This window comes from Musa acuminata, chromosome BXJ2-8, assembly GCF_036884655.1.
Source record: "Musa acuminata AAA Group cultivar baxijiao chromosome BXJ2-8, Cavendish_Baxijiao_AAA, whole genome shotgun sequence".
NCBI classification, from domain to species: Eukaryota; Viridiplantae; Streptophyta; class Magnoliopsida; order Zingiberales; family Musaceae; genus Musa; species Musa acuminata.
Genome location: NC_088345.1, coordinates 42725879 through 42741683, shown reverse-complemented (window position 1 = coordinate 42741683; position 15805 = coordinate 42725879). Strand labels below are relative to the sequence as shown.

Genomic DNA, 15805 nt, shown 5'->3' with positions numbered 1-15805 from the left:
CTCCCCTCGCCGTAGGATACGATCGATTCCGAGGATCATCAATGACCCACTCGCCGTAGAATAACAACGCAATCTCCACCGGAGATCACCAGCAGGCAAACTTCTTGATCATTCATTTCTTTACATTTTCTCGTTCTTCCCCTTTTTTTTTTAATTTTCCCTCCGCACATTCCCAAGATATCATACATTTAGGAACTGTCTCATTGGTGTTAAGATCGGTCTCTACAGTATCTCTGTCCTTCTGTAATAATCTTGTAAATTGTCTCTTATTGTGATCACAAATATGAATAAGTTGTTTTTCTTTTTTGTTGGTCTGATTTCCTGCTGTTTCTACCATATGTTGAACCTATTGTTTGTATAATATCTTCTTAGACAAGTTTGAGATGTTTGGGGTTTGTCTTCACATCTTCCTTAAAAGTCATTTTCAATATTGGTTTTATAGGAACTTTGGTCCAAGTATTTCTAAAATAGTAAAGGTTAGTTATGCTTCTTGTGTACAAAGATTAATGATAGAGAGTACTCCGTCAAAGGTCATTGATCGGTAGTCGCAAGGAACTGATGTGGAGGACAATGTGACATCTATCTGATGTAGAAGAGGGTTGAGATGGCAATCGACACTCCCTCGATCGTCCTTTACCAACCTTGCATTATACGAGATGGTACGAATCGATATCACGTCACAGGAACCCAAATAGGCTTACTCGTGCTACAAGGGGTTATATGGGTCAATCGCTTGCATGAAGACGCCATAGGAGGTATGAGCGGCTTTTGTAGCCGCAGTTCCCATCCATCAGCTCCGCAGATATAAAAATTGGTTTCAATGTCTAAAGAGAGAATCGATCCCAAAAAATCCTACCAGATATAGAACTAAATTTTCATCAGCTAACTTATGCATTAGAGGGTTTGGGTCGATAATCCTTCCCAACATCGACCTATTGTGCAAGGTCCCCGTAGTGATTAAATATATTCCAACTCTACCTCGGGATAACCTTGGAATCACTCTCATCAGCCCTTGCTCGGTCTTAGTCATTTTTTTCCTCCCTTGAGAATATTCATATGGACAATTTTATACCTTCAAGATAAAACTGAGCCGCACCGACTCCCGATCCACGATATTAAGTTGTTAACAAATATATCTAAGTTGTTAATAACTAGCATCAATGCAATTCTAAGAAAATCAATGAATACATTTATTTTTAGCCTGCAAGCACATTTGTTTCTGCAACTTAATCCTGATCGAATGCATTACAAACACTGCTCTTATTCTTTAAATTCTTAAAATACATTTGTTAATATCCTCCACATCCTCCCTTAGCTCTCGGCTACATGCTATCCATTTGGATATTAATATATGACATATTGTGGGAATGAATAATGCTTTTAAGTTTGAGATTACAAAGACTTTGACGCCAGCAACTTAAGTGAAGCTCCCTTCAAACATGAGATTCCACGAGGATCAATGTACACAATTCTACTATAAGATATCTAAGATAATCGCTTTGATGATTGTAAAATATATATGATTTTGTTATTAGTATAGTAAAAATAATTATTTAATATAAAATATAAAATTATTGTACAGAGAATGTTTGATATAATATTTATGTATATTTATATTTTTTTTAATTTTATTTATATTTTATATAATATATAGAGAGCTTGTAGTAGGTTTGAAAATCTCATTTTGATTGTTGTTTATGACCATTTTAGTTTTGTGAATATAAGTTATATATAATATAGTACTCTATATTGTACAGAGGTAAAACTATCCAAATAGTTATTTTGATATTTTTTAACTATGTAGAGTGGTACGAAGTGTCAACCAATATAGTATCCTAGAGCTACTCGAGTGGCACATGACTTTAGAGTATTATCTAGGCTAGTTTGCTATCTTATTCCATAGTAATATCGTATGAACACTTGTAGGGATTTTTTATTATGGTGAATCGCCTTGCACCCTTTGTTGCGTAATTATTCATAGTTTACAAAATATATATTTGTAATTTGCATTGTCTATCATGTGTTTATTAAAATATTTACTTGTAGGATCCTAAGTCATTTCATCTAACTCATCTTCCTTTTTGTAGATCCTTAAGGGACCATAAGAGGTTTCTAAGTGTTGAATCTCGGATTTTGATGATGAAACAAATTGATAGTATTTATGATTTAATCTACGTTTTGAGTGACGTAGTATCATGGATAAAGTTCTAAACATGATGTTTGATGTAATACTTGTGTATGTTTGTATCTTTCTATTTGTTCATGTTTTGCACAACATGTAAAGGAACGGTTGAAGACTTAACAGCCCCATTTTAGTTGGGTTTGGAAAGTAGTTAAAAATTAAGGGAGGTACATTGTAGCTAAAGCAGAACATTAAAAATTAAGCAAAAGCGAGAAGATGCACATTTGTAAGGTTACAAACAAATTTGTACAAAAAAATTGTTTGCTATAATGTTTATGTATGCTTAAGTCTTTCGGCTTATTTATGCTTTGTATAGTATATAAAGGGTTTACAGTAGGCTAGTCAACCCCATTTTGATTAGTTTTTATGATTGTTTCAGTCCAGTAAAAGTAGGTTATGTGTAGTCATCATGCAGACGCAAAATTACTCAAAAATAAACTATCTAAGTAGTCATTTTGGGAGTTTTCTAGCTCCCTAAAGTAGTATGGAGTGTTAGTCAGTACAACACCTTGGAGCCACCTGAGTGACATAGTTCTTTGGGATATTATTCGGGGTTAGTTTACTATCTATTTCATAACAATGTCATGTGAGCACTTACGGGGATTGTTAGTCATTGTTGATCGCCTTGGACCTTTTGTCACAAGACAAGTTCAAAGTTTACCAAGACTATATTTATAATTTACATTACCTATCAATTGTTTACTAAAGTATCTACTCGTGGGATCACAAGTTAAATGTTTCATATAACCCATAAAATGTTTCGAGGAGGTCGATCCTTTACGCATAGATAAGCAAGGATGTTGTACGATTAACGTAAAACTAACTAAGCCCATGATAATTAGTATGATAAAAATAATATTTTTTAAATATAAGATGTAAATTTGTAAACCTTTTGGCAGTAGCAGAATCGGTCATTTTCTATTGCATGCTCCAAGGACTCTGCATCTTGTGTGAAAAATGGTCAAACACGTAGAGTGACTCGAGACTTTGTACTGTATCTGTATCTGGACTAAAATCTGCAGAGGGCAATGTAATAGCCTCTTATGGTCCGGAACATCTGGTCAAACTTAAGCTTACTTGCTCATCCTTTTGTGCTGTAACCAGGGTTGCTTGAGCTTTAGTTGCAATCTACTGTTCGTCATCGTGTCCCTTTGTCCAAGAACATGCTCCTTTCTCTATGCCTCAAGCAAGGGTGTCGGTTTGTCGCTTGTGTTCCATGAAATGTTGAGGGAAAGCTGCATTTGCGGCTACTCCATTCCCACCATCCCCCGTAGAAAATGCTTTTCTATCGGAACAAGAAAAGTCTTAATTCTAATTAAATGTTTTCTTCTTCCTTCTCATGTTTCTTTCTTCACCCGAGGCCTTTTTTTATTGGAAGTAGGATTTTACTGGTGCAGGTCGATAAGGAGGTCCCAGAGCAGGGGCAGCAAGCAGTGACTGGTGCTGTCCAATTACCATATGTTGGCTTGCCATATCAAGCTAACCAAATGATGGTCGCCTGCTTCCCACCTTCATCCAGCCAGCTGACTGCTCCTGCAGCTTCCATGTACAACCAACTCAGCACCTTCTCCCCTATCACAGCATTCGGTAGCAGCCGATGAATCAACTGCACCCAGACACACGTGTTTTAGGCAAGCCAATAACAGGAGATTGCTGCAGCCTCTAATCTCAAAAACCAGAGTGGCACGGATAAAAGAGGTCATGAACAGAAATATGAGACGTTTATTCTTGGACTGATGTATAATTCATGGACCCATGCTGAGGAGAACAAGCGAAGCATCTTGCGCAAGAGCGACACTGCTGTAGCCATCACGAGGACCTATGTTTTTGACCTCCTAGTGGATGTTGTCTCTACAGAAGATGTGAAGGAACATGTGCTTGCATGTATTAGTGCCTCCTCGCCGTACTATCAGCGACTTCTCAAGAAAATGCGGTTCCTAATGTTTGTGATTCTATTAGTTTCCTCTCCGCAAAGAAAAGTTCTCTAGAGTGCTAGATCACCAAACACAGTAAAATCTCTCTTCTTATTTGCTTTGACTTGGAAAGCCTCTTTCCATGGGAATAGTATCTTCCTTTTCGGCCTACTCCCATCCAGCGTGAAGTCTAATAGAGAGAAGAGGTATATGCCAGCTTCTTTGGCGTCAAACTGTGTTCTTTCCTACTTTACGCTTAAAAGTAGCTCTCGGCTGACTCAAGCTAACTGTTCCTCGAAACCCACTTACCATTGATTTCGTCCCAACGTTATCAACTGTAGCTTTCGTGTTCAGAACGGCTACAAATCTATGGACAATGTTAACAAACAACACCAGAACGTGTGTTCCAAGTAGAGCTGAGATTAGTGTAAACCATTGACATCATGGAACGTCCTTCATCTTTAGGTGTGCAACACAGGACAAAATTATTGAGAAAAACTCATATATACATACAAACACATATGACATGAAACAACATTTACTTTTAGTTATGATCAGCTCAGCTGATGAATACACATTGATAAATCAGAAGATGCTTGGTATGAGCAGTACAGATAGAACTACTGCACCCGAGAGTAGGCGAAGACAAGAATAAGAACTTGGTCCACGATTTTTACCAGGACCTCAGTAGCGAAGGAGTCAATGTGATAGTGGTGGCAAAGTCTTAGCTGTGGAATTAAACAGGATCAATTTGACCTCCGCAATCCCCACCGAAAAGAAAGAGACATCGACCCAAACATGGTGAACGGAGGCCTCCAAATCCAAGCAGCTGTGTACTGGTCAACGCCGAGATATCATACGGTACGTTAGGTGTGTGACAACCCCGATCACCACCCTCGCCATTGGCGGCCCTTCGAAGTCCGATGGCAGCCCACAAGGTCACTCACCAGCCGTAAGATAGGAATGTGATCCCATTGATTTCTCTCTCCTTATATAGAGCTCACCTTGAGTTAGAACTCATCTCCCTACAGCATCACAATGATTACTTCTACTGCTGCTGCATCCGTGACGATGTCATGCTCCTTTCTTCTGTTTCTAACGCACGCAATGTTGCCGATCTTAATTCTTCCCTCACTTGCCTGTGCGAGAATTCTGCTTGATGATAATAGCGCTTTGGCTGAGAACAAGCGTTTCTCGCTAAAAACCGGCGGCAGCGGCAGTGGGTTTGGTATCAGTGTGAGCCATAACAGCTCTGGTACTGACATCACTATCGGTGGAGGAGCTGGTGGCGGAGCTGGCACTTCACGTGGCGAGGGAGCTAGCGTTGGCGGAGGGATCGGTGTTGGGGTCGGCATCCACATAGGGAAAGGCGGAGCGAACGTCGCAGTGGGGGTCGGCGGAGGCGGTGCCGCTAGTGCGAACAACGGCAGCGTCAGCGTCGGTGGCGGAGGTGGCGGCGGAGTTGGAGTTAGTATCGGGCGTGGTGGTGTGAGCGTGAGCGTCGGAGGCGGTGCCGGAGGAGGTGCGGGGAGTGGCGGTGGAGCGTCAGGAGGTGGTGGCGGAGTGGGAAGCGCCGGAGGGGTGGTGGCTAGCGGGGACGGTCATGGAAGTGCAAGTGGTAGCGGCGGAAGTGGTGGAGGCGACGGAGATGCCTCGGCTGGAGGAGCCGAAGCAGGAGGTAACGGCGGCGGCGGCGGCGGTGGTCGAGGTTGATCACGTCTCGATGTTCCAGTACACCCCGTGACGTCAGGGATTAGATAAGTTTTTGAAGCTATAATCGTAGAGGATGCAAACATATTTGCATGTCAATGACCTCCAAAAGAAATCAAACGAGCTCTTATGATTGTGTTTGCAGCATTTACATTCGATTTAATGATGTATTTTTTCCATTTTACAGAACCTCACGAGAGTAGTGTTTCGTCAAAACTTTGTGTACAGTAATCTTTCTTGGGTTCATGACCGAGTTAGAGAGTATGTCAGAGTTGGCGTCATTTCTCTGTTGTACTTCTTCTACCGTCACTGTAGACTTGAATGCTACCCATCTGAGCCATCGATTGGATACGTACGAATCATAATTGAGAGCTGTTGTAGAAACAAGTGTGCGAGATTTATATATACTCTACATCATGTTAAAGATACAATTTTTCCTACCCTTTCATTTCAGTATGGACCACATTTTTATCGTACTAAGATTCTCATCATGCAAGACTAATCCCCAAGTCCACTAGCAGTAGGAGTAGCTCCTCACTGTGCTCAACAGCTGCAGCAAGCAGCGACCCCACACACCGTATCAACTCTTCTGTGGCAAACCCACCCTCTGATTCTACCCTTTCTCAACATCCATCAATATATCTATATGCCTCAAAAAAGAAATAATAAGAACAAATTTTAAGTATCGATTGATCTAAAATCTGTATCTAATAAATAAACAACGGATGATAAATGCAAGCACAGAGTCAGCAAGAGTTACCAACATAATGATCATAATAATAATAATAAAACAAAAACTATCAATTACCCGTGTACGATACCTGTCTCCAATCAGGCAGCGATGGACTCACGGTGGGTCCCACAAGGGCTCCGTTCTCAAGTCAGAGGAGGGTGGATGTGGGGGGTACGGTTTGGACGTAAACAAACAGCATCGCTTAGTGAATATATAATTGTAGACGACTTGGGAAAGGGCGGAACAGAAAAAAAAAAAACAAAAAACAAAAAATAAAGGGAAAAAGGCGAGCGATGACGGCGGCGGCGGCGACGAAGAAGAAGAGGGGCCGGCCGCGGAAGAAGCGGGAGGGCGGCCACCTTCACTACTCTCCTCCTTCGCCTCCACGGCCGTCGACGGCTCCCCGCCGGACTCTCCGCCCACGGCGCCGCCGTACCCTCCTAGACGATTTCGCCGACTTCGACGACTACTTGGATGAAGAGGAGGAGGAGGAGGAGGAGGAGGAGGAGGAGGAGGAGGTGATGGAGGAGCAGGAAGGGAAGGGGAAGAGGCGGAAGCTAAATCTCATACTCAAGTTGCCTCCTGCTGGCCCGACTACCGCCACAACGGAGGAGGAGAGGCCTCGGAGGGGTGTGCCAGTGGTGCCCGCATCGTCCTTTTCGTCGTTGGCTTCGTTTTCTTCGTATGTGGATGATGATGATGAAGAGGACGAGGAGGCGGAGGGGGAGACAATGAAGCCGCCGAAGAAGCGGCGATTAGACGGATGTGATGATGGTGTTCGTTCTGGTGGATCTGGTGACCGAGAGGTACAATGTACAGTTCAAGTTGTTCCTACACACTGCTTCTTTGTTCCCTCTAATTCCATTTCGTTCCACATGTTGATAATATTTACTGACTCTTTATTCTTGCAGACGGGGAAGATAATTCTTCTTCAGAGTTTGAAGGGGTCTGCTACAGGTTAGATTCTACGTAGTTCTTCGTTGTTTTGTGATAATGTTCGAGCAAAGTATCCTCTTTAAAATTGATGGTGTAAGCTTCTTGTCTTCAGGGGTGTCCACTAGTTCTCAGGTGGCAGGAACGTGTTTGCCCGAGAGGAAATTACTGGAGGCCGTTCTTGACAAGATTCAGAAGTAAATTGCTCTATATGGAGAACAGTTTTTTTTTTTTGTCCCGTTGTAATTGCTTAAGTGGCATTGTGTTCCTATTGAATTCTATGATTTTGGTGTGTCAGGAAGGACACATATGGAGTGTTTGCGGAGCCAGTGGATCCTGAAGAGGTTTGTTTATACTTGATACTTCGAAAAATTAGAGGAAAGATGGTGGGCTTTGTTCAACCTTATTACAATGCTTGTTTTGTTTCAGCTTCCTGATTATTATGATGTGATTGAGCATCCGATGGACTTTGGGACTGTAAGGAAGAAGCTGGCAACCGAAGCCTATCGTTCTTTTGAACAATTTGAGGTAACCCTTCCACTTTGATTACTGCTATTGCAAATTTATATTTCGTGTTCCACATAATTTAGATGCTTATTTAAGCAGCAAATTACTTTGTGAATAGCTGGAAACTATTTAGTTCCTTGAGAAGGTAGGAGTGAGAAGAAACTCATAATAAAATTATTAATGAAGTTTCCATTTGTTTTGTTGCAATGAACCCAGCCTAATCATCAGGATTTATGTGAAAAGTTTGAGAACAACTTGATGTTGGACAACCTATTATGTTATCTTTTCCAAGTTTGTGCTAATGTATTGTTGATTTTTGACTAGGTATCAAGGCAAAGCACCTAGTGTTATCATCCTTTTCTTTTACTGACAATAACCCTATTCATTTTAATTTTTTCAATGGTGTATTTGATTATGGGAAATATAGATAGTGTGGATATGCAAATCCTACATTTAACAGCAGTTTTTTGGCTTTGGAAAAAACCCCCTTCAAAAATCAAATCTAGTCCTTTCATCTCTTTTGTAGCTCCATATTTACAGTTTGCAGCATCTATATTTCTCACAAATGTAAGGAAGTAGGCACTTTCTTCAGAACCACACATACCTTTGCCTACTTCCTTACAAGCAAAAAAAAATTGCCCTTTGCCCATACTAAGATTACGCTTTATGCTTGCTTGTTATGCATTTAATATAATAAAATGAGGTTGCTTGATTGTTACATGTTGCAGTACAGCCCAATATGCATGTTTGTCCTACCATAAATATGCAGATTGACTATACATGACCAGAATCAGACCATTGGTAAAGCTTTATGTGAACTCGTTCAATGAATGATAGTTATGATAGACGTTCAACCTTGACATGGCAAGGCTAGTTAGGTGGAACCATAATACAAGTGATTTGAGCTGCAAACATATTTTTTGAAGCTATCTCAGATATCTTCTTTTTCTGAACATGGACTTAGCTTCTTGAAACAGAACATATGAAATGCACTTTTGGGGACATTTTCCCCCTTTAAAACACATTGCCTTTGTCCGTATGATAATTTCATCTAAATTTCTAGGTTCCATATTTTTGTTTCTTAAACTACAGGGCTATCTAATTTTATCCAAATAAGATTTATTATTTAAATTTACTTTCGTAGATGCATTTCAGATTGTCAACCTGAGTAGATTGCTTTTGTTACTAATTGTCACTTGTTTTACATCATATCTTCCACATTCTCATGCTTATCGCTTGTTTAATATGTAGTACTAATTATTACATGATCTACCAACAAACAGCACTTGTTTCCCCATTTGAATTCTGAACTTGGATGTGATAAAGGCGGTTGTTCTTCGTCTTGGCCTTATCAGGTTGTATTAATGTAGACAGCAATTTATGCTGGAATTGTTTAAGCATAATTATATCAATAATCTTAGTGCGTCAATTGTAATTTTACTCATCTACAGTGATTTCAATAGGCGCTTGGGCGAGGTGAGGCCCGAGCGCCTCGCTTCATGTCCAAGCGCCTCGCTTCAAAGAGGTCCCGCCTAGGCGCTCGCCCGAGCCCAGGCGTCGGGCTCTTCGGGTGAGCGCCTAGGTTAAACTAGGCGACCGAACCAGATTTTTAGGTTTGGTTGGTCTCCGGTGCTTTAGTTGGTTCAACCGAACCAACTAAATCATCGATATCAGGCTCCCTCTCGCGATTTCCCCGACTTCCCCAACCCTAATACTTGCGATTTTGTCGCCAAGATTTCTTCTCCGTTCTCACACTCTTCTCACTATACTGTTAACATTATATTAACAGTATACTGCTAACTGTATACTAATAATAGTATTTTTATTTATTAGATTAATAATATATTATTTTTATTTTTATACTATTAATTTTTATTTATTTAATATTATATTTGTTATTTAAAAAATACAAAAATATACTATTATGATTTATTTATTTATTGTGATTTTGTACCCAATTTTCTTAATTTAATAGCATATTTTTTATTTAAATAATTATATTTATTAATTATATTATATATTTTTATATTTTAGCGTCTCGCTTCGCTCGGGCGAGCGTTTGGGCGAGCGCCTAGCGCCTAGCGCCTTAGGCATTTTTGGACCTTGGCGCCTAGCGCTTTTTAAATCACTGCTCATCTACTTTGCATGTTAACATGCATAATGAGTGTATGGTCCTGCACACTAATTGAATATGTGTAGCATCCTTGGAAAGAACTTGGAGGGAGTTCACTTCTCAGCAATAGGATCCTTATTTGCCCAAAATTAAACTAATGAGATAACCTGGAAGGATTTATAGGAAAGCAATAAAAGAACACCAGAGATGCTGTAAGCCAGGTGGCATTGCAGGTTAAAAAAGCTACCATAATTTATACTTCTTAACAATTTAAGCATGTAATGCAGCGTCATATCATGTCTACTGCATGCACTTTTCATTATACCTGCACATGGCTTCTTTCTTTTCTTGTCATTGTGCTGCACTTCACACCTGTTTTTCTTATCGTCATCGTCCACTTTTACTAGTCCCTTGCGCTGTTATAGCTGCTGTCTTTGCCACCACTCATATTTAAGTTTCTTTATTTAGTACACTCTTTATTGGGTTTTGATTGCCATATAAGCTTGTATATGGGATATCACATAATTTCTTTGTTTTTCTAATTTTTTGGGTTGTTAGCTGCTCTTTTTATCAATTAATAATTTATTGCTTATAAAGCTTCATTTAATATCACTCGATTGGGGTCAAATGCAAATATGAATGTGCATCCACCATACATATATTTTCTTTGGGGCTTTAGTGTTGAAATTCTTTCTGTGATACGTAAATAAATTTTTACATAAGTAGTTTGTTGAGTCAAGTGAGTTCTCCAATTGATAGTGACAATTTTGGCTAGATAGGCTTACACAATACTGTAATTTAAAAAAAAAAAACCAATAGGCTATTTCTAATTCGCGCAATCAGAGAAAAACCAAAATGGAATACAGAGGAACAAAATTTGGAAAATAAATAATTTGCATAAATTATCAGATTATAATAATGGATAAACAAACACATAAATTGAATTGTTCAAGAGGAATTAAGCAGAAGAAAAATCAAATACTAACAGCTGTAAGCCCTATTTTGTGCAAATTAGTGACTTCACCAAAGAGCAATGAAAGGATTTCAGTTATAGACAACTACAACTAACCTTTGGTTTATTAGAGAGATTTAGAGGTTCTGGAATTGAAGTCATGGTTACTGATTGAACACCAAAGAAGATGGTTAGATGGATAATGGCTGTCGATTCTTCTATTAATGTCTTCTGAATCAGTTTAAAAAAGGTTATTGACTGGGTCCATTTGTGAACCTCTGCTAAATCGCACAAACACTTAAAGGTTCTTTGTGATGGCATAAACCTCTGTTAAACTCTAGTCCATATTCTTATAGTGAACCTTAATAAAGGTAATCAGGAAAAGAAATGGGCCTAAGTACATCTACACTTGGGTACCCCTAATTGGATATATACTTATATCCTTTCAAACAGTTATGTACTATACATTTTGCAAGTTTGCACAAAACACTGGATAGACTGTATAATTGTTTTATGTTTGTACTCACAGAGAAAGGGCTCATGTCCACAGTGGTGAGTCATACATAATTTCCATGTATTCTGTGTCACAGAAGAATCGTAGATAATTATACAGCATATATCCAACACTAGTGAAGGAACTGTTGCTGACAGAGCTAGAAAATTGTAATTTATGCTTCTCCCACGTAGTCTAAGAAGCTGACCTGGCCTAGAGAGATTCCTGGAGCCAACCCCCCCTCCTCCACCCTACCCTCCTTTTTTCTTTTCCCTTTCCTGCTTCCTCTTTCTTTTCCTTCTGTTATATCACTTGGTTCCCCTTCATCATTTGTTTCACAACTAGGACAGCTGATAATTTAGATCTAGAAGCATGTTTTCGGTCCGTCTTACTGACCAAACTTGTTTATCATATATTTTAACTTTCACAATGAAAATTCAAGTTCTTCGTTCTCTCAGAAAATTGATCCTTGTAAACTTTGTTTCTTATATGGTCTCCTTATGAGATTAATTATTAAATGCAGGATGATGTCTTCTTGATTTGCAGTAATGCCATGCAGTACAATGCACCAGATACAATATACTTCAGACAGGTATTAGGAGCTCCTGCTGTATTGTTCAGACAAATAGATAGATATGGTCTTCTTCATAATCATTGTTAATAATCCTTATCCTACTCCCCAAAAGGCACGGTCTATGCAAGATATTGGAAGAAAAGAATTTCAGAAGCTAAGAATTGAGGGCAAATGCATGGAAACTTATTCTAAATGTGAAGAGAAGACTGTTTTCAATCCCATTGAGAAAAAACTGCTACAGATGTGCCCGCCAAGAGTTGCTCAAGAAAATTTTGTGTCTGATATCTCTTCTGCTACAACTATTGCTTCTGGAGGTGAGCCCTGTACTGGGTTGAGCACAGCAGAAGCTAGTGGTGTAGATCCTGCAACCACTTCCAATGGTCTTGCTGATGGCAGTTCTTCCCTCGGGGAGAGTAAGTCAGAGAAGGTGGATGACCTTAGAGGTATGGTAATTAGGGGCTTTCAATAGGTTATGATATTGGTAGAAGATCTTCTACACTCTTTATTTAAATGATTCAGATGTTTCTGAAAGTATCTGATGTTCTAGAACCAAGATCGCTTGCTGTAGCTAAAAATCCTTAAAGAGTTGTGAATTGACTAGACAGTGATGGTAACCTGCAATAGCTCCTATGATGACATCGATTCGGTCGATGTTAATCAGTCATGTTTTTTTGTTGGGTTACTATAGAGTTCCCATGTGATATAGTATAATTTTACGTAACTGTGAATCATTTTGTTTCCTGAAATCCACCCAAGATTTCTTTCATTAGATACATGGCAGTTTTTTTACCCACCTTACACTAAAATATTAGATTACAAGGAGAATGCCCTTCATATTTTATAAGAAGAGGGCTAAGATGGTCCTAAAATGAAAACATCAAAAGCCATTACAAAGGAAATGAACTTTGATAATGATGTAAAAGGAAGCCGGTGTGGCCATAACGTGGTACTTGGGTGGTGCTAACACAACATGAGTGTAGGAGTCCTACAGGTTCTGCATCCGCCCAATGGATACCAGACTAACACCATGTTAAGCCCATGGGGATACTGTGTCTTGTGTCATGTCGCCACAGTATTTATTGGTGTGCAGTTTAGAAGTTATGTATTCACAACTTCAATATGGCAGTACAGGATCGCAGATCACCACATATGTGCCTTATTGACATTGTAAGTAACTTAATTTTTCATAACTTAGGATAGTCTATCTGATGTAAACATCCAAAGGTGGGTCAAGTGTTCAAATGGAATAACTGTTGGGCATAGTGATATCTGGCTAAATTCAAGTGGGTATTATATCATTGACTTTTTTAAGAAGAATTATTTCACATTTTATCTATTACTATCAATTTGTTTTCTCTTCCAGTGAAAGGCTCTCCATCTAAGCTTGGGAAAAAGTCACTTGAGGGAGATGAAAATCGGCGTGCTAGTTACAATGTATGTGACGAACAGTCTCCACAGGTGTCTGGCATGGTTTGTGATGTTCTTGATGGCGAGCATAGGAAGCTGGTCCCTGTATGTAACAAAGGTTACTTATTGATGTCTTTCGTTTTTCCGTGCCCATCTGATTTTTTATTTTCTGAATCAGGTTGGACTCGATGCAGAATACTCGTATGCAAGGAGCCTGGCTCGTTTTGCTGGTAATCTTGGGCCCATTGCCTGGAGAATTGCTTCACAGAGAATTGAAAGTGCATTGCCTTCTGGTGTTAAGTTTGGTTCTGGTTGGGTTGGAGAATATGAACCACTTCCAACTCCTATTCTTTCTTTCGAGAACATTCCCCAGCTACAGCATCAGCAACTAGATACAAATACAACTCTTCAGTCCAAGATGCCATTGAAGGATAAAGCAACTGCATTGGGTAAAAAAGCCAATGGAAATAGTCGGGAAGTAAATTATGGTATCCAGAGTAAGCTAGGCACCACAATTTACAATAGAGGTTCTGGTCCTGTGACGGGGGGAAATAATCTTTGTGGATTTACAGAAGTGAAGCAACAGTCACCTAGCTTCATCTCTGAAACTCAGCTAAGGCCAAATGCTGCTGTATTACAACAGAAGAACAAACAAGTGACCTCTAATCTTGCCAAGGTTAGTGGTACCTTTTTGGAACAAGCCCGAGAACATCAGCAATCTTCCTCAAGTTGTAGTTTGGTAGATCAATCTGTACAAAGGCCTGAAATCTTTACAGGGGTTGCCGCTTTTAAACCTCCTGGGAGAATTTCATTAGACAGAAAACTTGGGCAGCCTGAACCTCTAAAACAAACAGTGGCAATGGTGCCATGCAGTACAACTGATGGAAGAGTTCCTGTTGGTCAATCAAGTAATGGGAAAGTCTTGGGTGGATCTAGCAGCAACATTCTTGGAAATACCATGGGATTTTCCTCCAAATATCAAAAAGGAATTGTGGGCGATGAACACCAGACATTACATGAGTATAGCCTCAATCATCCGTCAAGACTAATGGGCTGGCCAATCGAGATGCTTAACCAGTCGAACATTTCAAACAATTCTGTTGATTCTTCTAAACTTTTGCCATCAGCTGTTCCACCAACTGGTAGAGAAAGTCCAAATACTGCAGATGCTGCTGCAGCTGGAGCATGGATGTCCATTGGAGCTTCCACACAATCTAAAACGTCAGTTAATGCTGTTAATGGTCGTGACAGTCCAAATGCATCTGCTTCTACATATTTTTACGGTTCTACTTCGAGAGCACCAAAGGTATCCTCCAGAGTTTCTGATGATTCCAACACAACTTCCATGTCTCAAGCCTTTAGGCAGCCCATTCAGGTGGTTGGTTCTGAACCCCAGTTTTGTAACAAAGGACTGGTCATCTTCCCACAACTAGGCGCAACCGGTATGTCCAGATTTCAAGGTCAGACTCCACAGCAAGGCCTGCTTCGACAAACAGAAAACAGGCATCCTAAGAGCGTTTGCCCTCCAGACTTGAACATTAGCTTCCAGCCCCCAGGATCTCCTGTTCCGCACTCTTCAGGGATTCTCAAGGACTCTCAGCAGCCGGATTTGGCTTTGCAGCTTTGACATTTCATGTTTGGTCCTGTTAAATTCGCCACGCAGGAAGTTATTGATGTTGTGCAACCAGCCATTGTGAATTGATGCATGCAAAAGGAGAGGTTAATCGATGTGGAATTCCTCTATGCTGGATGAAGCTTGTGGCAGGAAGTTTGGTAGATATTTGAAGGGGAAAACAAACCGAGTGGTGATCGTTAAATGCAACAGATCTTTTGCTTGAATCATTTGTTATGGCCGGGCATGTCACGGAAGAATTAGGTAATTCCGAAGACCAGACTAGCAGATAACCTATGTGGATTGCAAGTATGTGGTTAGAGAATTGTGTATCTTCAAAGACCACAATGGATGATGGCTTCAGGTTGCTGATACTCTCATCTTTAGCTTCCACCATGGCAACATATCTTCTTGCAGTGGATTAGCAAGTGAATTGGGCAGATGTACTTTGGGCAATTCAGTTGATCTGGTCTTTCTTCCGTTACTGTTTAACAGCTGTAGCAGAATCTTTTTTAGATTCTGTCCAATGAAAAGAAGCCAAATTATGATTGTGATCATCTTTTTTCATGGTATTTAATTTTTCTATATATTTATATCCGTATTATTGGATCGATGATGAGAGTCTCGAGTATATTTATTGAAAATGATTTTTCTTTTACTAAATGATAAGCTTCTC

General features: G+C 39.8%; 2 protein-coding genes across 2 annotated transcripts; both read left to right on the top strand.

The window, feature by feature from the left end:
- Window positions 1-5202: 5202 nt before the first annotated feature.
- LOC103994753 (glycine-rich cell wall structural protein 1) lies at window positions 5203-5808 on the top strand. The gene has a single exon (XM_009415182.2). It carries the CDS (start codon window positions 5203-5205, stop codon window positions 5806-5808), a length of 606 nt encoding a protein of 201 aa, XP_009413457.2.
- A 966-nt stretch (window positions 5809-6774) lies between these two features.
- On the top strand, window positions 6775-15686 carry LOC135619513 (uncharacterized). Its single transcript, XM_065121607.1, has 9 exons — window positions 6775-7344; window positions 7450-7495; window positions 7587-7668; window positions 7770-7815; window positions 7901-7999; window positions 12060-12128; window positions 12223-12553; window positions 13474-13622; window positions 13696-15686. Exons 1-9 carry the CDS (start codon window positions 6832-6834, stop codon window positions 15142-15144), a joined length of 2784 nt encoding a protein of 927 aa, XP_064977679.1. The 5' UTR covers window positions 6775-6831; the 3' UTR covers window positions 15145-15686.
- Window positions 15687-15805: the final 119 nt, after the last annotated feature.